This window comes from Crinia signifera, chromosome 9, assembly GCF_055691185.1.
Source record: "Crinia signifera chromosome 9, ASM5569118v1, whole genome shotgun sequence".
NCBI lineage: Eukaryota > Metazoa > Chordata > Amphibia > Anura > Myobatrachidae > Crinia > Crinia signifera.
Genome location: NC_139225.1, coordinates 11,468,910 through 11,492,298, shown reverse-complemented (window position 1 = coordinate 11,492,298; position 23,389 = coordinate 11,468,910). Strand labels below are relative to the sequence as shown.

The window sequence follows — 23,389 nt, the reverse complement described above, 5'->3', positions numbered from 1 at the left end:
TACCACAGTTCGACCACTTGAGGAATTATTCCAATTCGGAATGCATTTACGCGATATCCTCCATGTTGGTGGTATCTGGAGAGGGTAAAGATGGTTTGGAGTGACAATGGAGGTATGAAGATGGATCTTTGCGTGAGTGGCTGGTCCGTATCCAAGTCGGGTACAGTGGGTGCTTGGCAGGTATCCAAAGTCTCGATTCCTGGACACTTGCCAACCACCCACTGTACCCCACTTGGATACGGACCAACCACCCACGCAAAGATCCATCCATAAAACACATTTCTAGAACACATTTTGAGTACAATGCAAGAAACGTCAGCTGCAATGTCACATAGAATGAGATAGCTCTCGAATTCAGTTTGTAAATTTTACATAAGTATTAGCGATGGAAGGGGTAGAGAAGACAATGGCACTATAAGTGAAATGAACAGATATTTGCCAAGTGGTGCCCATGATGCCCCCCGATCATGCAGCACTGTGTGCACTCTTCACTACCTTAGTTAGGTGGTGCCCAAAGTATCAGAACCATTGAGTGTTGGAAGTACTCCGAACTATTTGTTTACACTGTGTAGCAGGTACACTTCTCCGTTAGTTAAATGTTGTCAGGTTATCTGAAGCACTCGCCTCCCTTCACTTGTCCATAGTTCACTGCCGGTGCTGTTCCAGCTAGAATATAATTGTGACTATAATATAAGGATTCAGTTTGGAATCAGCAAAGTTTGTTGTATGCATAATGTCACACATTGTTTTATTTATGTGTTCGTTATGATACATTGTTGTGTTCATTGCTATGAAATTTTTTAATTATAGTAGTTTTTCCAACCCCTGGTTCTGCATTTTGTAATGTAAAAACATACGGTATGCGTGGTGTTTTCTTCCTGTCTGATTTGGAAATGTGTCATTGAGCCATACTGGGTTTAACCTGTACCGTCTGCTGAATAGATTCTTTATTTTAATTTGATGAACTAGTGATTTTTAGGCCAAATTATCTGTTTCCTTTACTTTTAGTTGGAGACAATGATGGAGTGGATGGTTTATAACAAGTAGCTAATTTTCTAACATTCTGCTGTATCAAGTACATTTTTTTCAGCGGGGCAGGGAGGACAGGATACATGTCTCAACAAGTTTCTATTTTTCAGCGGATTTTTTTTTTTTTATCTTTTCCATTCGGCTACTACTACAATGACTGCATCATCACCATGATTGTCTACACACATGGAAAATAATTGAATTATCCGTCATCAACTATAGTTATGATCAGAAGCAGTGTTTGTTCTTTGTATGTTTTGATTGGATATTAATTAATTTAATATTTACACTATATTTTATACCAGTATATAGAATGGAAAGTACTGCATAGTACTGCAGGAGACTCCCAGAAAGTAGCAGCAATCTCCCTCTCTCCCTGATTAATTTTTCAATCTCCCTCATTTTACCTAAACCATATTATTAGCTGTTAAATTTTTTGAGGAAAAATAATACATTTACATTGAATTATCAGCGCCATTTCCCAGCGTTGGTGATAAAACACGATGATCCCTATAGCTACATGGATGTGTATATGTATATATATATATATATATATATATATATATATATATATATATATATATATATTAAAATGCTGCCCTGGCATTTGAGCCAATCAGAGCTCGTGTACCATTAGTCAATCAGAGTGGCTGCCGGTATACGAGCACCTGATTGGCTCACCAGCTGATTCTGCCTTTTAATTGGCTGCCTGCATTGAATAAGCCTGTGCTTTGGGACCTGCTACATTCAGCAGGAGTTGGGCGGTAAGTGGAGGGGGGGGGGCAAGAGGGGGGACCCAGAGGGGCCCGGACTGGAAATCAGTCCTGGGCCCCAAAATTCCTAGTGGCAGCCCTGCTGGTGAGACTTCTGTTATCGGCAGCACTAGCCTCTCTACTTAACCTCCACATTGCTTCAAGGGAAATGTAGACTTTGTTTATGACCATTTATACTTGGCCCAGGACTTGAGTCCCTACCCCTTGATGGCTGCCCTGTACATATGGGTGGAGAGGGTGGGTAAAGGTTGAGAGGTGGAGTGAAATGTGAGCACTTCCATTAGACACACACACATATTGCAAAACTACATTGACATTTGTATCCTCCTACCATATTGACTGTCTGTAACTACCCAGTTTGTTTTATTCCTATTTCCAATTGTAAAGGGCAACGGAACTTTCTGCACTGTATAACAAGCTGTTACTAAATAAATAAAATACAAATCTGCACACTGGAGGAGATGTACGCCTACATAGTGTTATTATCATTGATGCACCGCTGGCTAATCACTTGCGTGAGCAAGCCCAACATACATTAGGGAGAGCAGAAGAGAAAAAATATATATTTCAGGAATAAATAGAAAACATACAACCCCAGTAAATTGACATGATCAATAAAAAGCTCAGTGTTATTCAATTTCGTAAAGGTCATCACCTCTGAATTGAATGATGTTGTGGTTAAGATTTAGATCACCCTCTGCTACCTCCCCCTCTTAGCCTTTCCCTGTCTCTGTTGTTGACAGGCACATTTTGTCTTTATCCCTTGGCTACGTTCTGTGGATAGTTTGCAGACATTAGTGACTGTAAATTAATTAAGATATTTCGTGTTTTTCCTCAATCTTGCTTTAATCAGATAATGCTACAATAGCCTATCCAAGAAGAAGCGTAGTGACTCAGTCAGGCTGCCCTGGCCTTTCATGATCACATTGCTTGGGAGGGGAGGGGTGGGAGGGGGGAATTGATTATTTCTGTTACAATTCCAAAAAGACTAGGTAAAACTAGGTTTGTACACTTGGTAAAACATTGTACAGTCAATTCAAGAATTGATTGTGAAAGTAAAATGAATGTATGAAATAGGATTTGTACATTAGGCATAATGCAGCGCAAATGATTTTTAGAAGCCAATGTTTTGCCATCTTCAAAGAACGATTCTACCATTGAGCATTTATCGTCTGTAAACACAACTTTAAAAATGACACGTAGAAGCTGATTGGCTGGTACTTTATCTCTTTATCCTATGTACAGATGGAGCGCCTCTAAGACAGCATCGGGGCTCACCAGAATGCCCCCGATGGCGATCACCGGTGGATAGGCGCTCGATCTGACTGGGACGTGCAGTTTACGGGCGGCGGGGGAAGCGAACACTGCCTTCCCCGCCACTCCCCCGTCAGTGCCCACAGCCCCCCAAACCCCCTCCCCCCCTCTAACCCTGCCCATCTCCATGAAGCAGAGACGGGCAGGGATTCCACTCCCCACCACCGAGTGACAGGGACGTGCGTGAGTGTGAGATGCTCGTGCATCGCCATCAGATGGAGCTTGCCAGCGGAGGGGATCTGGCGAGCACTGGCGCTGAATGAGAGTTGCCCACTTTATCACTTAAGGCCCATACACACTAGACAATGTGCTCAGTGAAATATATTGCTAAAAAAATATCCTTAAACTTTCATGTGTCCTGAATGAAACACAATCTAGTTAGAGTCTAGTAATACTGTATATCTGAATGACATAGACATAGATAGAAGTAGAATGTGTGATTCCTTACGCATTTCATATGACATGGTCAGTCAAATGTGTTACACATTATTACCATTTATTTATCGCTACTCCAGGAAAGCTCTTGCCTAAAGGATTATTACAATACATGTAGTTTACAAACAAAATATAAGCCTAAAACCGCAAGAGCAAAAAATATTGAGCAACAGATTGAGAAACCAAATTGTTAATTTGCTAAGGAGCCTGAAGCTGGTTGTTTGTGCACAATAGAGGGGAAAGGATGCCGGTGGGCTGTGTAGGAATGTATGCTATGCGCCAGTAGAGATGAAACAGATTAAGATGACCCTTTAGCAAAAAAAGTTCCTCTGGGGTACATTGTGGATTCTGTAGAAGTAATTCTCTAGAGCACATATTTTTAATAGTGGAGATAACTTAGCTAAAAGATTGTCCAAACACAAGGCTGACTCCTTCTGCCAAAAGCTTGGCACCACCACACTATCGCAATGTGTCATCTGACTATTTCCAAGAGTTATGTTCAAGGGTTAAGAATTCTCGAAGAATTCCAATACCTAAAACAATGCTAGCGCATATCTTTTCTTTTACTCGGATGGATAGCCATGTGGCATGAAACCTGTTGTTGTTGGAACTCCTCCTATATAAACAGACATGCTTAAAGCAAGGTGTTTGTTTGTCTGGGCTTTGTACAAATGTATGTAATTGTGAAACGCATAGTCGTGCGCAATAAAAAGTTTCTAGTCAATTTCCATATTTAGAGAATAACAGGAACAGGAACAACACTGGGGCCACTCAGTTGTGAATGATTTCTGGCACATGTATGTCGATCTTGTGTTCTGCATGGAAATATGCCCATGTCATCTTGGTTTATATCCTGACTATCTGGTTCCTGTAGTTGAATGATTCCGTTGAACCTTGTTGAATAACTGGTATGGTCTTTAACCTCTTAGGAGAAGTAAAGGCCAGCTGACAGTCTGTTCGTGTTTTTGGTTAGCGCAGTCAAAAATATTATTTTTATAGCTAAATATACAATTTTTTTTTTTACCTCTTTTAAAGTGTGGTGATACTAATTATTGGATGATGATGATGACGATTATCACTTTAAGTTATCAATTTTTCATTTACAGTCTAAGGTAGGTATTCAATGGGGATTCTTGCGGGCGATTCGCCGGGCAGCCGCCCGTTCGCCCTATTCAACGCGTCAGGGGCTCTCTGCCCCTGGCGGCGAATTTTAACCCCCCCGGCAAATGCCGCCGGGGACCTGGGGGACGGCTGCAGGCAGGGAGATGGAAGCCTCCCTGCCTGCGCCGGACACTGTGGGGGTGAAGGAGGGTTGTCGGGGACACAGGGAGAGCCCCCCAGAGCTGGCAGGGGGCTGTGCTAGGGAGCCGCTACACTCACTGGTCCCGATCGTGCATATGTAATGATTGGGACAAGTGTGCAGTGAATAAATTAATATTAATAAGCGGCTCCCGGCTCCCGCCCCCTGCTGGCGAATGTGTAAAAAAAAATTTTTTTTCAAAAAATAATAATAATTAAAAATATATTTATGTGCTGCAAGCATATGAATAAAAATAGCATGCTCCTTCACAGGAAAAAATATCAGATTTTTTTACACCAAAAAAAAAAAAAAAAACGCTTTATTTTAAAAGATCACATTCCAGTTCACCTAAAAAAGATGACGAATGTAAAATGGAGAATCATGGCGAAAATCAATGGAGAAAGCAGTTCTCCATTTGAGCATTGAATACACTCTTGGCGAATCCCAGTAAAAACCCCATTGAAATACACCAGAGAATTGCAGTGAGCATGAAACGGAGAACTGGCCGGCATTCACTGTTTGCTTTCGGCGAACAGTGAACATTGAATAGGGTGAATCATATTTTTAGTGAAAAAAATTCACCGCAAGGAGTGAAAACAGCCCGATTCGCCGAAAAAACTGTGAATCGGGAGCATTGAATACTGGCCTAAGGGTTCGTGCTCACTTCTAAATATGCTATTTATCCTCTATTTGACCAAAGCATGATACTACCTATATTGTGTTTATTTAATATAGGCTGTTCTTTAGCAATTTTAAGTCCATTAACCTATTCCTAAATAGGGAACTTAATACACTGGGAGAAGAGCCAAGGGCTTGGACAGTCTCAGTGTCTTTCTGTAGTTATCCTCCCTAACACTTTGCGAACCTTGGCAGGAATATTTAATGGGGTCTTAGGCAAAATTAGGAACAACGTAGCCTCTGTAGGGATCAAACTGTAGTTTACAATGGAGCATTTTGTTATTTTGAAGAAACTTATGAATAAATCTTTTTTTGGATCAGTACTGTGTATTCTCTTGAATTTGGCTTACTTTGTTATCAAAATCTTATTGGCTTTAGCATCCCTTAACATAAGGATAGTTTGGTTTGTTAGTGAGACCTGGTTATGTTCTGCTATCCACAAGTTAGTTAAATTAGTTTAAATTGCTGTTTTGTGTAGATAAAATAATATTATACATTTTATTTACATTTAATGGTCCAGTAAACCTAAAATGAAATGTGCCCTCTACAGTATATCTGGAAAACATGTACCATTGGGGGTCCACCAGGACCGGGTTTGGGAAACACTGTGCTAGAGGAAATAATTTCCACCATGATCATAACTTTAACTTAATTATGTTAGCTATTGATATGTTCCTACAAAAGACAATACGCAATATTTGCATTAATATAAATTGTATTGATTTGAACTCTGCAAGTTCCACAATATTTTTCTCATTACAGATGAACCCAGCCGGTGCTATTATCATGATGGTGATGGGGTGTGTGAGGAGTTTGAGTGGATGACAAGTATTAAAGACTGTGGAGTATACACCCCAAGTGGATATCTGGACCAGTGGGCATCAGATGTTTCAGTCTCACATAATGATCAAGAATGCCCATGTTCGGTAGTCATTGGGCATCCTACAGCTACTCAGGTACGCAACTTCAAAAAAAGCACAATGAGCTACTACTGTATGTGAAGATTGTCTTTGTTTTAGTTACTGTAGCCTTTTGCTGCAATGCCATTTTTAAAAAATATACAAAAACTTAGACACTTTAAACGCGTCCCACCATAGCCCTCCAAGAATGCCATACGATCTTCTGCAAATGCAGACGTCCACACATGCAGCCAGACTCCCTGTATAAAACAATACAAATTAAAAAAAAATTGAATAAAAGGAATGGAAAGGAATATTTGAAAACATTTTTGAAGAGTAAAAAAATATTTTATTCAAAGTACAAAACATTCAAATAAATTATTGTCAGGTATCTGTAGGATATTTTCAAAAATAGGCTTCCCCAGGTGTAGCTGTTTATCTGTGTTGTTTCGGTGTACATTGTAGGAGCTAGTTTGTATGGCGTCACTAGTGTTATTGTGGGATTTAGTTTGTGATCATTTATTACGTTATATACTGTAGCACACATATTCTGCAGCGCTTTACAGAGTATAGTTGACCAATCACATCAGTCCCCAGTGGAGCTTACAATCTATATTCCATACCACGTGTACACGCACACACAGACATTGTAGGGTTATTTTTGTTAGGGTTAATTTTGTTAGGAGCCTATAACCTACCAGTATATTTTTGGATTGTGGGGGGAAATCGGAGTACCCGGATGAAACCCACGCAAGCACGGGGAGAATATACAAACTCCGCACAGTTAGGGCCATGGTGGGAATGGAACCCATGACCTCAGTGATGTGAGGCAGTAATGCTAACCATTACACCATCCGTACTGCCCCGTATATATAACACATGGTGAGAGTAGAACCCATGACCTCAGCGCTGTGAGGCAGTAATGTAACCATTACACCATCCGTACTGCCCCATATATAACACATGGTGGGAATGGAACCCATGACCTCAGTGCTGTGAGGCAGTAATGTAACCATTACACCGTCCGTACTGCCCCATATATATAACACGTGGTGGGAATGGAACCCATGACCTCAGTACTGTGAGGCAGTAATGTAACCATTACACCATCCGTACTGCCCTGTATATATAACACATGGTGGGGATAGAACCCATGACCTCAGTGCTGTGAGGCAGTAATGTAACCATTACACCGTCCATACTGCCCTGTATATATAACACATGGTGGGGATAGAACCCATGACCTCAGTGCTGTGAGGCAGTAATGCTAACCATTACACCGTCCGTTCTGCCCCGTATATATAACACATGGTGGGAATAGAACCCATGACCTCAATGCTGTGAGGCAGTTATGTAACCATTACACCGTCCATACTGCCCTGTATATATAACACATGGTGGGGATAGAACCCATGACCTCAGTGATGTGAGGCAGTAATGCTAACCATTACACCATCCGTACTGCCCTGTATATATAACACATGGTGGGGATAGAACCCATGACCTCAGTGCTGTGAGGCAGTAATGCTAACCATTACACCATCCGTACTGCCCCGTATATATAACACATGGTGGGGATAGAACCCATGACCTCAGTGCTGTGAGGCAGTAATGCTAACCATTACACCGTCCGTTCTGCCCCGTATATATAACACATGGTGGGAATAGAACCCATGACCTCAATGCTGTGAGGCAGTTATGTAACCATTACACCGTCCATACTGCCCTGTATATATAACACATGGTGGGGATAGAACCCATGACCTCAGTGCTGTGAGGCAGTAATGCTAACCATTACACCGTCCGTACTACCCCGTATATATAACACATGGTGGGGATAGAACCCATGACCTCAGTGCTGTGAGGCAGTAATGCTAACCATTACACCATCTGTACTGCCCTGTATATATAACACATGATGGGGATAGAACCCATGAACTCGGTGCTGTGAGGCAGTAATGCTAACCATTACACCATCTGTACTGCCCTGTATATATAACACATGGTGGGGATAGAACCCATGACCTCAGTGCTGTGAGGCAGTAATGCTAACCATTACACCATCCGTACTGCCCCGTATATATAACACATGGTGAGAATAGAACCCATGACCTCAGCGCTGTGAGGCAGTAATGTAACCATTACACCGTCCGTACTGCCCCATATATATAACACATGGTGGGGATAGAACCCATGACCTCAGTGCTGTGAGGCAGTAATGCTAACCATTACACCGTCCGTACTGCCCCATATATATAACACATGGTGGGGATAGAACCCATGACCTCAGCGCTGTGAGGCAGTAATGTAACCATTACACCATCCGTACTGCCCCGTATATATAACACATGGTGGGGACAGAACCCATGACCTCAGTGCTGTGAGGCAGTAATGCTAACCATTACACCATCCGTACTGCCCTGTATATATAACACATGGTGGGGATAGAACCCATGACCTCAGTGATGTGAGGCAGTAATGCTAACCATTACACCGTCCGTGATGCTCTCATGTTATTTATGTCACCAAGGAGCTGGTTATCTAACTTATTCTCATGATTGTCGACTATAATAAATAGCCAACTGTTAAGAAACAACTATTACCTTTCTGTTATGTAATTTACACACCAGTATTCATTCTACTAATCTGTTTCCTATTTGCTGCCTAGTTTCTGATTCCTGCCTGTGACCGGCACTTTATCTTATTGCTGCCTTCACCTTCCTGTGCATGTGACTTCTACATTGCTTTTTTGGTGCTTGAGTCTAGAGGCATAACTCTGGGAGGCAATGGAGTCATCTGCCACCGGGCTCCTGCTCTCAAAGGGGCACCTCTCTTCCCCTGTTAATTTGAATCGGTTAATTGAAAGCCATTGACATCGCAACTTTGTCTGACTCACCCTCTTAGCAGGACCATAGACATGTCATACTTTCTTTATTTTAAACATATACACACACACACGCATGCACACATTTATATTTATATAAGATGGTGTGTGCGGGAAGGGGGGACACCAATATTTATCTTGCCTCTGGGCAACTGGGACTAACTTACGCCACTGCGTTGAGTCATTTCATGTTTTGAGCTTTACATAATACTTAAGTTTATAAGCTGTCCGATCACACTAACGTTTTATCATGCTGAATAGCTTACTCCTGCATAGCTGCACGTTGGTTTACCTGCTGCAGCACTTTCCTAATTCCTCTAGATTTGATCAACACACATTTGTCCTAATCACCTTTCTACTGCAGGCTGCATCCTCAGATAGTTTCATATAATTAGCTGTGGCGTATTCATTTTATTATTTTGGGTTTGTTGTACAGTATGTCGATCCTGCGGATCATGTTTCACTTCTTTACGGTATTGAAGATGGTGACTGTAAAACCTGTGCCTCAACAAGTCAGGAAATGATATGAGGGAAGTTATTCTAGCTGTGTACAGTATTTACTCTATAGTTAACATTCTCTTCAGCTACATGAAAAAGTCTCTTGTAGAAGCCTTTGTAGAAAACAGACCATCAGAGAATGTTGTGATAAATTGAGCGCCCCCCCCCCCCCCGCAGATTTTGGCAGCCCCCTGTAAAATAAAGCCCACCCCCCTGTAAGATAAAGCCTGTCCCCCATAAAATAAAGCCCACCTCCACCCCCCAACCCGGCCTTACCCCGCTGCTTACCCATCTGCTTGTCTGCGGCTTTCCTCCTAGCTGGTTCCTGCTTATGTGACCCTCACAAAATGTCTGCCCCTAACAGCAGACTGTTTTGAAGATGCTAAAGGAGGCCACCACCTCCTCTAGCATCCTCAAAAAGTGTTGGCTGTATGGGGGCGGCCATTTTGTGTGGGCTACCTTTTATTAACAGAAGCCTGCCAGGAGGAGAGCCAGGACTGCAGACAAGTAGATATGCGGGTCCCAGCAGCTGTGGTGGCAAGCAGAAGGGTTGGCCCCAGCCCTGGTTGCAGTGCAGCGCATCGATAGCCCCACAGACCCCCGGCGCCCACACTTACCCAGCGCCTCCCTGCGACCGAGGGGTCTGCAGGGCTATTGTTACGCCACTGGTTGTGGATATTATTGTGGCTCTCAAAAAAAGCCTTTCTGCTAAGTCTTTGGACAGTTCTGTTTCTGTATTTCGGATTCCAAATTCCTTACTCAGAATTTTTTTGGAGAGCAGATTGTGTGAGTTGGGTCACTGCATACACTCTTGTTTTATATTTCACGGTCATCTTTAGGGATATCCATGATTTGAGAAACATATGCAATATTGAGTAGTCTTTGGAAGAAGTTACTGAACCTAATAAAGGCTTTATGAGTACATGCTGCTCTTAACCATTACAGTGTGCCATCATTTCCTTAATTTCTTTACTCCTAGTATCGATATTATTTGGCAGTTTCTTGCAAACAGGCTGCGGTTACAGTTTCTTCACATTATCCCAGATCTGCAAATACCCCCAGTGAGATTAAATTAATTCTCTACTCTTGTTTTTTTTTGTTCTTATGTGGTAGTTAACTAGCTTATTTCACTGTCCAAGGTACCATTTTCTAAACCCATACAGAATTTACGGTAATAATGTTTCAGATAAAAGAACACAATTTGGGAGTTTGATCGGAAGATCAATTTGTGGATTTAAACAATATTTTCATGTGTGAACTTCTTAACAAATGTAAAGGACATCTGTGGGCCAAATAAATTATACAAATTTATGTAATTCTTCCCCCAGGTATCCTCTGTTTTACTATTTTTTGGGGATGCATCCCAAGCTTGCATAGTTTTCCCACATCATTATACCAGGCCATCATGAGATTGGAAAGATTGTTCACTCAATGAAAAAAAACCTCCTTGTCACTGTATTTTTCTAAATTATTTAGAAATAGTGGTCAACGAAATAGTAAATTCAAAGACAGAGAATTCATATAGCTGTTTTAGAACAATACCTGACTTTGTCAGACTTCATTTAAATTCCAATAACTGTGGTCTGTGCTCACTTATTACGAAATTGAATCTGGTGGCTTTTCAGCTTGATCTTTCAAAATCATTAAGAATAACAAAGCATTTAATTAATCTCTACTAAAACCAGCTCACACTTTCAAGAAGTGTTTTTTTTTAATACAGGTTGAGTATCCCGTATCCAAAATGCTCGGGACCAGGAGAATTTTGGATAACGGATTATTCCGTATTTCGGAATATTTTAATATTTCAATTATGTATTTTGAAGTATCTTGCATGTATGCTGTATAAACACATAAAATACACACAAATATATCAAATATATTTTATTACCACATAAAATACACACAAATATATTTTATTTGTTCAAAAAACAAGGTTTCAAAACATGAAACAAAATTTGTGTACTATCTCAGATATTGAATTTGAATGCCAAGCAATCATTTTCTTGCACATATATAGTGCCAGTTACATATCATGTCACCAGTAGTGATGTTACAAATGTCCCCAGTGAGTTTTTAGCAAAAAAAATTTTTTTTTTTTTTTACTTTCTGGAATGTATGGTTTTCGGAATAATTCGGATAACGGATACTCGGATACGGGATACTCAACCTGTACCTGTTTTTGTGGTCATTGATGGACATACTTAACAAATAGTCAAAAAGACCATGACTCCAAAGAGATGCAATGTCAACTTCACTGACTGGTCCAATGGGAAGAATATGGACCGGTAAAATAGCAGGCGTTCTTTCCAAAGGCTTCTGATGCCCAAGATAGAGTTTTTTATCAATTGGTTTCTAAGAAACCCAGGTTAAAGGGTTCCTGAACTGAAATCAACTGCATGTGTAGATGTTTTTGGTGCTCATTACAAATGTTGGTTTTGATTGCATCTCTCTCACTTAATTCTGAGTACTGTATTGCTCTCGCACATTATTTAAATCATCTGGTGGCTGACCTTATTTTCATTGGTGCCATCTAATTCAAATAGTCACTTGTTACAGACAAACCTCATTGGGTACAGCATTCACGCACTAGAGTTTCACTCTTATCTTAGTCATCATCTGTATTCTGGCTCAGCCTGGTTTGTGATTAGAACCCGTGACCCTGAATTTGACCTACTGCTCCCTGGATCACCCTCCTTCCTCTTACATGTATTCAAGGTTTGGACTGACTTACTGTATACCTGTGCTATCTACTGTATTTTGTGGTTCATACGTCTACACATTTGTCTAGCAAATCCTATAGTTTTTGAGATGGTCATGGCTTTAATTGTGTTTGACCAAGGATATAATTAGGGTTTACTTACTGTATCTGCGTCTCTTATGTGTATTTAGAGTGTAGAAATGCATATATTACTCCATTTGCCTCACAGGTGTGATCTACCAATATTCTTTACTTCCAGTTCCTCTAGCGGGTTAGCATTTGGGTAACAACAGTTGGGATTTACAAAGGCATAATATAGACACAACACACACACACACACACACACAGTATTTTGCCTTTTTTTTTACATATTTACATATTTTTTTTAAAAGATGGAATTATCCTTCAAAATATTGTGCCAGTAATGGTAAGAATTATGTGAACGTCATCTCATGCTTGAATTATCTGTTTGCATAGAACCTTCATCTCACAATGTTTTAGTTACAATGGCACATTCATGATATTACATGTAGGAATGCCAATCCCGGGGCATTTTTTCAATCCCCGGAATCGGAATTGAAAAATGCTCAATCCCGGGGATCCCGGGATTGGCATCCCTAAAAATATTGCACATGTGCCCCACACTGACTCACTTTTGGGGAGCAGGGGGCAGCGGGCGGAGGCAGGCGGCAGGGCACTATGCGTGCAGCTGGGGGAGGCCTGGCGGCTAGCGGGTTCCGGCGCCACCATCACTTACTTCTTAGGAGCGGCGTAGGGGGCAGGTGGTAGCAGTGCAGTCAGGCAGCGGGTATGATGCGTGTGGATGGGGGAAGCCAGGCGGTGAGCGAGTTCTGGCGCTGGTGGTGTAGCACTGCGGCCTGTGCAGCGTGACCTATGACGAATCATGCTGCGCAGGCAGCACGCCTGGACGGGAACAGCGGGTGCTCAGATGCTGCCTGGCATTAGACTGCGCATGCGCATTCTAATCCCGAAATTCCGGACATTTTGGGGCTAAATCCCAGGATCCTGCCGATCCCGATGCCAGGATTGGCCACCCTAATTACATGACTAATGAAGTACTGCAGCATGTTCATTAGGACATTTGGACACACACTAACACCATACAAAATACTAATAATGTTGCCTTAAGTTGTTAACATTAATTGTATTAAAACAATTGATGTCTTCATTGTATATTTGGAGTTCTGCTTGTGATGTTGAGAGCACTTTGCTTGTCATACAGTCCTAATGTACTGTATAGACACAACTCAGTTCATATTTGGAAGACCGGGTCATGTTTTTATGACATCACAACTCATCTTTAAAACATAAAAATGAATGTGCCCATTGCAGCTTTATACCAGACCTTCCCAGATGTCCCAGGGACCTCACGAGCTATGTATTTCTATACCGATTAATATGATATGCCCCATTTCCTGTCCTCAGTGGCTCCCGCCTTTCATCTTGTTAGAGACTTTACATATTGACCGTATGTGCTGGATTTCCCTTCTGTCTGTGTCACATATTAAATATTAATATTCTGTTCTCTTTGCCATAAAAAATCAGCAGAGGTTTACCTTCTAAAATGTATAAAACCTCCTCTCACCCCACCCCAGATTAATCTCTGAACCATGGTTATGTGTTACATGAATGTTGACTGTTCCGTGATTGTTGTAATGAAATAAACACCTTCGAGGCCAGATGGTCCTGTTGTTCATTTCTGTCCATTGGTGACCTCACAAGCAGTGTAGAGTGCAGCAAAATGGTTGAAAACAATGAAATTGACATCTGTAGCCCAGCTGTTCATTTATGTTTCTGAAACAGGGACATGTGTTTTCTTGTGCAGAACAAACAAGGTGTTTGCCATAACAATATATTTGTTTTTACATTGGTTAATTATTCTGAAGATGAAAACAATTGTAAAAAAGTTTTTTTTTTTTAAAGGTTGCAGTTAAAAATTTTGTTTTATAGATAATTGATTTTTTTTGTTGTTGCAAATGTCACTTAATTGTTTGGATGTTTCTACTGTGACCTTATTGATTCTAGTTAAAAACAATTAGACATAGAGGGTGAGATTTACTAGGATGAGAGTTTCAAAAAGTGAGAGATTTGGTAAGAAATCTCCAGTTTTTTTAAAGTGGCAATCATTTACACGGCAAAATCAAACTGATTGTGCCGTGTAAATGATTGCCGCTTTAAAAAAACTGGAGATTTCTCACCAAATCTCTCACTTTCTGAAACTCTCATCCTATTAAATCTCACCCAGAATATCTGGCTTTATAACTAACAACTGTCTATCCCTCTCTATAGGAAAGTTTCACACTCTAAGTTTATAACACAAAGGGCAAAATTTACTAAGAATACGAATGTGGTATGTCATATTCTTATTTTGAATACAATTTTTTTCGGTGGAGTATTTCATTTACAAATTCGTATTCCGGAGTATTATTTACAAAGGTGTCGTATTTTTGAGATTCGTATTTATCAATGTCGTGTGGAGTCTTCATATTTGATGGCGGTATATATAGCCGGTTAATACAAATATGAGTTGGCAGTCGGATCAGTCAGATCTGTGCAGGCTGCAGTGTAAACAAGAAAAGATCATATAAATAATTAATAAATAGAAAATGGTGTGGTGGCTATTTTGGTTTCTGCCCATTGCTCCTTCACAGTTACCTCTCAACACTCTGACCTGGAGGCGAGATATATTATATTGGTTGGCACTTTAGACAACACTGATGTCATGCTGGTGTCCTGCTATGCCCCTAACACTAGACAGTTGTCCTTCTGCAGGAAACTATGCGCACTAGTGCAGAGACATGCTGAAGGTGCGTTTTTGGTCCTCGTGGATTTTAACATGGTCCGCAATCCTACAGTTGAAATATCGCATTCCTATAGGCACGGGTACCCGCCCGTAGCTGACTATTCCCCTGGGAAATCCTAGGTGAATATGACCTTCATGACGCCTGGCGAGCTAAACATCCTGCAGATCGGGACTTCATCTTCTTCTCCCACCCCCATCAGTTGTACTCTAGGATTGACCTTGCGTTGACTGGCAAATGGACTTTAGCGTCACTGCTCAGCGTCACTATATAACCTATGACCTGGTCCGACCTCTCCCCCCTGTTGCTTTCTTGGGATTTGGGTTCCCATAGAGTTGCCCCGGGCCCTTGGAGACTGGGCAACTACGCTTTAGCTCACATTGAAACTTGTCAATCCATTCGTGACTCCCTCTCCTTGTATCTCTCCTCTAACCAAGACACTAGTGTATTTAATCATTGGTGTTCCCTTAAGGCGGTTTTCTGCGGCTCCGCTATACAGGCCGCAGCCAGATTAAAGAAGGCCCGCACACATGATTTCCTCTTAGTGGAACAGGAGATGACTAGATTGGAGGCTGCCCATAAAGCAGATCCCCTTAACAGGTCTCTATTTAGTCTCCTTTTATTAGCTAGAGCAGGGGTTCCCAAACTTTTTTGAATCACAGCACCCCGAAGCATCAGAAATATTTTTGCGGCACCCCTAGGCTAAAGGTTTCTCATTAAGAAAGTCAGAAACAAATATTAAGTTAGATAAATTGTATTTATATCTCATCCTTAGGGTCAGTTATGTGGTAACGGACAGTATTCCCTTCTGTTTGTCCATAATTTGACTATTATATTGGACATAAATAACTTGAATTGGTCCTGGACCATCAACCAAGGGCACCCCTGAAAGTCACCCAAGGCACCCCAGGGTGCCACGGCACACAGTTTGGGAACCACTGAGCTAGAGAGAAGGTGAACAAGTCTTCCCTCACCTATCAGAATTCATGGGCCTGTTTTGGGTGGGGTACCTCACAAAATCTGTCTTTTTGCTCTTGCTTTTACTGTTTTTTGCTTTTACTGTTCTAGAGGAATATTCTAACATCTCCTTCTATAGATTAAACACATCCAAAACGGAGGCCCTCTCATTAAACATCCCCCCAGAGGTAGGTACAGTACTGAAAGACAGATACCAATATGCCTGGCAAAACCAGTCTATTAAATATTTGGGGGTGCAGGTGACCAGAGACAGTAATGTATTTGATAGCAAATTTAAGTCATTAATTAACTCCTTTGAGAAGCTTATTAAAGAGTGGCTAGGTAGCATTGTGGCCTCTAAGATGGTACTATTGCCCAAACTATTGAACCTCTTTCGAGCTAATCCTAGAAACCCTCCAAAACCTCTTATCTCTAAATTTAACAATTTGTTCTCAAAATATATTTGGAAGGGAACTAGACCCCACTTATCTAGGAAGACCATTAGCCTTTCCAAGACCTGCGGCAGCGTTGCTTACCCAGATATAGGGGTTTATTCTAGTTCATTCTTTCTGACAAAATCCTTCTTACATGGATAAAACCATGTGCACTGCAGGGGGGCAGATGTAACATGTGCAGAGAGAATTAGATTTGGGTGAATAATTTACCCAAATCTAATTCTCTCTGCACAAGTTACATCTGCCCCACCCGCAGTGCACATGGTTTTGTCCATCTAAGAAGGATTTTGTCAGAAAGAATGAACTAGAATAACCCCCATAGTCAGGCTAGAGACTGGTTTGAGCCCCACTCTCCCAAACCTTGGGTTCTCATAGAATGCTCTTTCCTGCCCAAATTCCATCTTCCTGACCTATTTTGGCTTCCCAATTAACGGGTCCTCCCCTCCACGATTTACCCTGCCCGTGCTGAATCCCAGTGCTGTCCTCGGTGCCCCTGGGCCGTGGGCACTGGGCTGATGGCAATGGAGTAAAAATAAGAATTAACTCTTGGGTTCTGCTGTGAAACTATTATTTATGTATTTATTTATTTACAGTTTCTTATATAGTGCAGCATATTCCGTTGCGTTTTACAATTGGAAACAACAGTGATTAAACAGACTGGGTAGATACAAACAGACATGGAGGTAGGAGGGCCCTGCTCGTAAGCTTACAATCTATAGGGATAATAGGAGGGATACATAAGGATACTATGAGTCCCTGCAAGCCTCCCCTACATACTGGGACTTGGAGAACCCCAAGTCGCAGCATGTGGGGCATTAATGGCCATGCTGGGACTCTTAGTTCCATAGCAGAACTAATGGCCAAATAAACACACACACGCTAGAAATGTATAATTTGATTAAACACACACACACCACATACATACTGATACTTACAGCCCCAGGTGTTTCCAGGAGTATTTTCGGTACTTGTGTATTTGCAGGGCGCCCAATTTACATACGTACGGCATGCAATTTTGCTGTGCAATGCGATGCAACGCGATTTTCCTTAGTTCATTTCTAGTGCACCCCTGCCCGCGGATCGCATTGCATTGCATGCCGATTTTTCATTGTATAAGCCCCATGCTTATACAATGCACTTGTGATGGTACTTCATTTTAAAAGCACCCATGCACACACCCACTATCCACGTCACCATGTCCTCCCGACCTTTTTATACCCCCACTATCCACATTGATCCACGTTGATTTTATAAAGTGCGGCGAGCACAGCTTACCACCGAGCCTGAAGCGTGGCAAGCGTAGTGAGCCCCGAGAGGGGACGCGGATTACTTTACATGTATTCCGCGTCCCCTCGCGGGGCTCGCCACACTTTCTAAAAACAGCTCCACGCTAACGTGGATAGTGGGGGTATGAAAAGGTCAGGAGGATGCGTTCCGCCCCCCTTGCGGGGCTCGCTGCGCTTGCCACGCTTCGTGGTGACGTAGATAGTGGGGGTGTGCTAAATCCCATTGCATCACATAGACATGTACACTGGGGGTGTTGTGCTAAATCGCATCGCACGCAAAATCAAATGCGATTTTGCGTGTGATGTGATGTGATCGGCAGTCAGGGTGCAGTGAATAAATTAATTAGTGAGATCGCATCACATCGCACGGCACGAAAACATGCCATGCGATGCGATGCAATTTCACTACGCAGAATAGCCCACTAAGCAAATAGCTAATACACAAGTACCGTATTTTCACGGCAATTACCGGCCGTATATTATATACGGCCGATTAGAAAATTAGGAATCACCATTCATCTAAATGGTGATTCCTTTTTGTATTCTCTCGATGCTGTATGCATTTGTATTCCTAAATACGAATGTGCTATGAATACGAATTGATGTATTTTCAGCATAGTAAATGCTGAAAATACTGATATGCCTAACATATGTTCTTCGGGAGTTTTTAAATATACAAATACCGTTTACGCCTATTTTAGTTGTATTTTGCTTAGTAAATTTCCCCCAAAATAATAATTTATTAAGGCATGAATAGATAGCATGTCAGAAACTGTTGTTGTTATTATTATTATTATTATTATTATTATTATTATTACCATCACCATTATTATTAGATTTATTTTATTTGTATTGATATTTTTGTAGATATACAGGGTGAGATTTAATAGGATGAGAGATTCAGAAAGTGAGAGATTTGGGAAGAAATCTCCTGGTTTTTTTAAAGCGGCAATCATTTACACTGCAAAATCAAACTGATTTTGCTGTGCAAATGATTGCCACTTTAAAAAAAAAACAGGAGATTTCTTCCCAAATCTCTCACTTTCTGAATCTCTCATCCTAATAAATCTCACCCACAGTATATACAATTTTTGGTACTTGTGAGTTATCCGGGCTGCCGATTTCTAAATCGGGTCGGATCGGGCACATCGCATCGCATCGCATGCGACCATCGGATGCGATGCGATGCGATGACCCGATTTTTCCATAGGAATCAATGTTAAAATGGACTGAGTCCATTTTAACATGGAATTCAATGGGAAAAAGGGGTCCTTTTCATACCCCTACTATCCAAGTGGGCATGGAGTTGGATATAAACCTGTGGCGAGCGTAGCGAGCCACCGAGCCCGAAGCGTGGCGAGCGTAGCGAGCCCCGCGAGGGGACACAGAATACCGTCCCCTCGCGGGGCTCGCTTCGCTCGCCACGCTTCGGGCTCGGTGGCTCGCTACGCTCGCCACAGGTTTATATCCAACTCCATGCCCACTTGGATAGTAGGGGTATGAAAAGGACCCCTTTTTCCCATTGAATTCCATGTTAAAATGGACTCAGTCAATTTTAACATTGATTCCTATGGAAAAATCGGGTCATCGCATCCGATGATCGCATGCGATGCGATGCGATATCGCATCGCATCGCATCTGATTGTATGCCTTAACTTAAGGCATACAATCAAAAAATCGGCAGCCCAGATAACTCACAAGTACCCAATTTTTTTATATAAAGACCAAACAACTAACTGATTGTCTGGGCATTGTAAAAGAAATGACACTACTTCTAATCGTACAAACCACATTTTTTACAGTAAATATCAAATTAAAATAATAATTTTACCAAATTTCCAAAGTGCAATACATAAACGACGTAACCATCTTATACAATATGAGCATAATCGTAAAATCAAATATATTTTGCCTTCAACATAGTTGTGACTTGTTGTTAAAGGACAATTTAATGTAAATAACTTCATGTTTCTTCCTCTCAAAATTTATTTGTCTTTTTTTTTAATGGAAAAGATTCACTTTTCATTACATTTAATTGTTTTACCTATTTAAAATTCTTTAGTGAAATTATTTTAATCCAAAAATCGTAGATGAATTTAAAGAATATACAGAATTGTTTAATTATGCTTTGCTGTATATTATTAATAAAGATATAATATTAACACGTATCGTAAAACATCTCCCTTTATAATACTGTACCTTTCTCTTTTTAGTTTGAAATTCTGAAAAACACATTTTAAACATAAAATCTATACACGTACACTTAATTTGCTCCATATCATTTTAGTCTTTGTGATTTCAGTAAGAAAAATCAGTGTTTTCATTTTGGTAATACAATCAAGTGTTTTGAGATGAAACAGAAGTGTCCTGAGATAACCCCGGGCTGAAGACAATGCATACCATAAGTTTTTCCCATGTAATTAAAAAAACGATGCTGTTTCCCACTGAGAAGACAGGAATCATTCCCATTGTTTAAAATATGGCTCTATACAACGGCACTACTTATTTCATCATGTTTATTTGATCCCATTTCATTTAACTCCATGGAATGCAATACTTCATCTATCACTACTGGTTAGTCTGATTCAGATTTGTCGTTCCAAAATGATAAATTAAACCTTCACTCAGATATTCTACCTAAATTCAGTTATTTTACACCCCCCCCCCCCCCCCCCATCCGTCTTCATTCAAAACAATTCACACATGACTAACGTTGGAATCTAGGCTTTGTGGTCAACTGTGGATTGGCCAGTGAGTTTGCATTGTATAAAAAACATTTTGAATGAAACGAGATTGAGGAGAAAAAAAATCTTTATGTTATGTGGGTGGGGTCTCTATGCAGAAATAAGGGAACAGCTCCCATATTCAGAGCTGTCCATGGCGACTAAACATTAGGGGAAGCTGGAACACACAAATTTGGGACTTGTGGGGGGGGGGGGGATTTCTATGTAAAAGTCAAAGATATATAATATTTTTATTGCATTCCATAGGATAGATGTGGCTAGGTAGAGTGTTCTATAACCTTTGGGGTGACATGTTTGACATAGAGCATCGGAATATCTTAATTTACAGTATATAGATAAAACTCTTACATATACAGTATGGACATTCAACAAAAAGTTTATCACAGTTTGGTGCACCAAAGAAAACGTATACGTAAAATTGAAATTTAATATATATAAAAAATGTTAAGTATAAAAAGGAACATACATAAATGAATGGAACAAACACAGACCCTTATTCAGATCTGATCGCAGTACAATTTTTTCCTCAAAAATCAGGTTCATTGCAGGTGGGGCAGATTTAACATGTATAGAGAGAGTTAGATTTGTGTGAGTTAATTTGTTTCTGTGCAGGGTAAATACTGGCTGCATTATTTTTACACTGCAATTTAGATTTCAGTTTCAACACACCCCACCCAAATGTAAATCTCTCTGCACATGTTACATCTGGCCCACCTGCAGTGCATATGGATTTGCCCATTTTGAGAACAAATTTGTACTGCGATCAGATCTGAATAAGGGCCGCAGTGAGGGGGTTGTTCAAATGTTCACGGGGGTGCTTCTAAGCACTGGATCTCCATTTTTAATAAATGTTTATATCAAATTCTTTGCGTATAATTTTTTTGTGTTTATAATATAGATATTTAGTGTGATAATATAGTATATGCTCTCCAGCTAAGTCACAACTGCATGTATTAGAATATCTAGAAAAAATCTTATAGGGAAAAATCAAACTGCCAAGTTGGTTATATATTAAGGTAAATCCAGGGCCAGATCTATCAAGCTTCACAAAGTGATACAATAGAGAGTGATAAACAGCCAGCCAATCAACTCCTAACTGAGATGTTACAGGCTGGATTTGAAAAATGAAAGGTGGGAGCTGATTGGCTGGCTGTTTATCACTCTATATTGTATCACTTTGTGAAGCTCGATCATAAGTAACAATTATTGTCCTGATCTATTGCACTGGTTCCGCATGTAGAAAAAAAATTGTAATATGTGTTGCAGGTTGTGTCAACTTGTACTTTATCTATTGAATATATAGATGCCTCACTTTAAATGGAAAAGCCTCTCTATTATACAACACACTGTGGTATTAAAAAAGCTGAAATAACTGTATATACAGATGGAGTACCTCTCGTTCAGCACCAGGGCTCGCCAGAATGCCCCCGCTGGCAAGATGGCACTCCATGGCGAACATGCATCTTGTGTGTGTGCGTCGCCTTCCGGCAGCTGGCGGGGGCTTGCGCTTGGAAATCCGACCGCCCGACCCCCTGAGTAATATATTGTGAATCCAAACCACAGTAAATATGTTAGAAAATATTATTGGTTATATATCTATAATGAGAGGTTCCTCGTATATATTGATAAAATTATGTTGTCAAGACTATATTCATGGTTTAATAAGGCAGTTCCCTATATAAGTCCAATCCACTGTTCTAAACAATCTGCAAATGCTTTCATTTGTGTAAACCACTTGGATAATTTCCGTGTATAAACCACTGTATACTATGGCAGTTCTTATAAATAATGGATGCCAATGCAGCCGACTATATAATATACAGTAGGTCTAAGCTCCAGTGAGAATTTCACTCATATATATATATATGTATTCGTTCTTAACCTTGAAAACGGAATAAACCCCGAAACGTTGGCATCACACCCCGTGTGTTGGTCCTTATTTCTGCAAGTCCGAGTGTGTGCCTTGATTTCCCTCCTATATATATATATATATATATATATATATATATATATATATATATATATATATATATATATATAAATTTGAAAGGAGGGCACTCACCAATTCGCAGATAAAATTTTCTTATTTATTCAATTCATTAAAATATTGAACCTCAAACAGTCGTCAACGTTTCGGTCCGCATTTCAGACCTTCTTCAAGACTGACAGCATAGCAGCAAGAGATCTCTGTTGGAGTATGATCTCTTGCTGCTATGCTGTCAGTCTTGAAGAAGGTCTGAAATGCGGACCGAAACGTTGACGACTGTTTGAGGTTCAATATTTTAATGAATTGAATAAATAAGAACATTTTATCTGCGAATTGGTGAGTGCCCTCCTTTCAAATTTCTATATTGTGGACTGGTGCCTTGGAGTGAGCACTACCGGGATGAACCAGTGAATTGTGTGCGGATTCCTATGCATATATATATATATATATATATATATATATATATATATATATGAGAAATTCACATAGACATACAGTATTTTGGATTCTAGGCAGTAATTAAAATAATCATGCTCTTAAAAGAGCAGTTTCTAATGAGACATTATACATAAGATGCATGTGAAGCAGCCTCACACAGCCAATACAGCCATCGCGCGCTTCGCATGTAAC

At 40.5% G+C, this 23,389-nt stretch overlaps 1 protein-coding gene across 2 annotated transcripts in view; it reads left to right on the top strand.

The window, feature by feature from the left end:
- The window catches only part of PAPPA (pappalysin 1), a 308,026-nt gene that overhangs the window by 189,705 nt on the left and 94,932 nt on the right, over positions 1-23,389 (top strand). For both annotated transcript variants that reach the window (XM_083161035.1, XM_083161036.1), the window contains exon 10: positions 6,292-6,485. In XM_083161035.1, the coding sequence (XP_083017161.1) occupies positions 6,292-6,485 (194 nt within the window). The remainder of the gene's footprint in view (positions 1-6,291; positions 6,486-23,389) is intronic.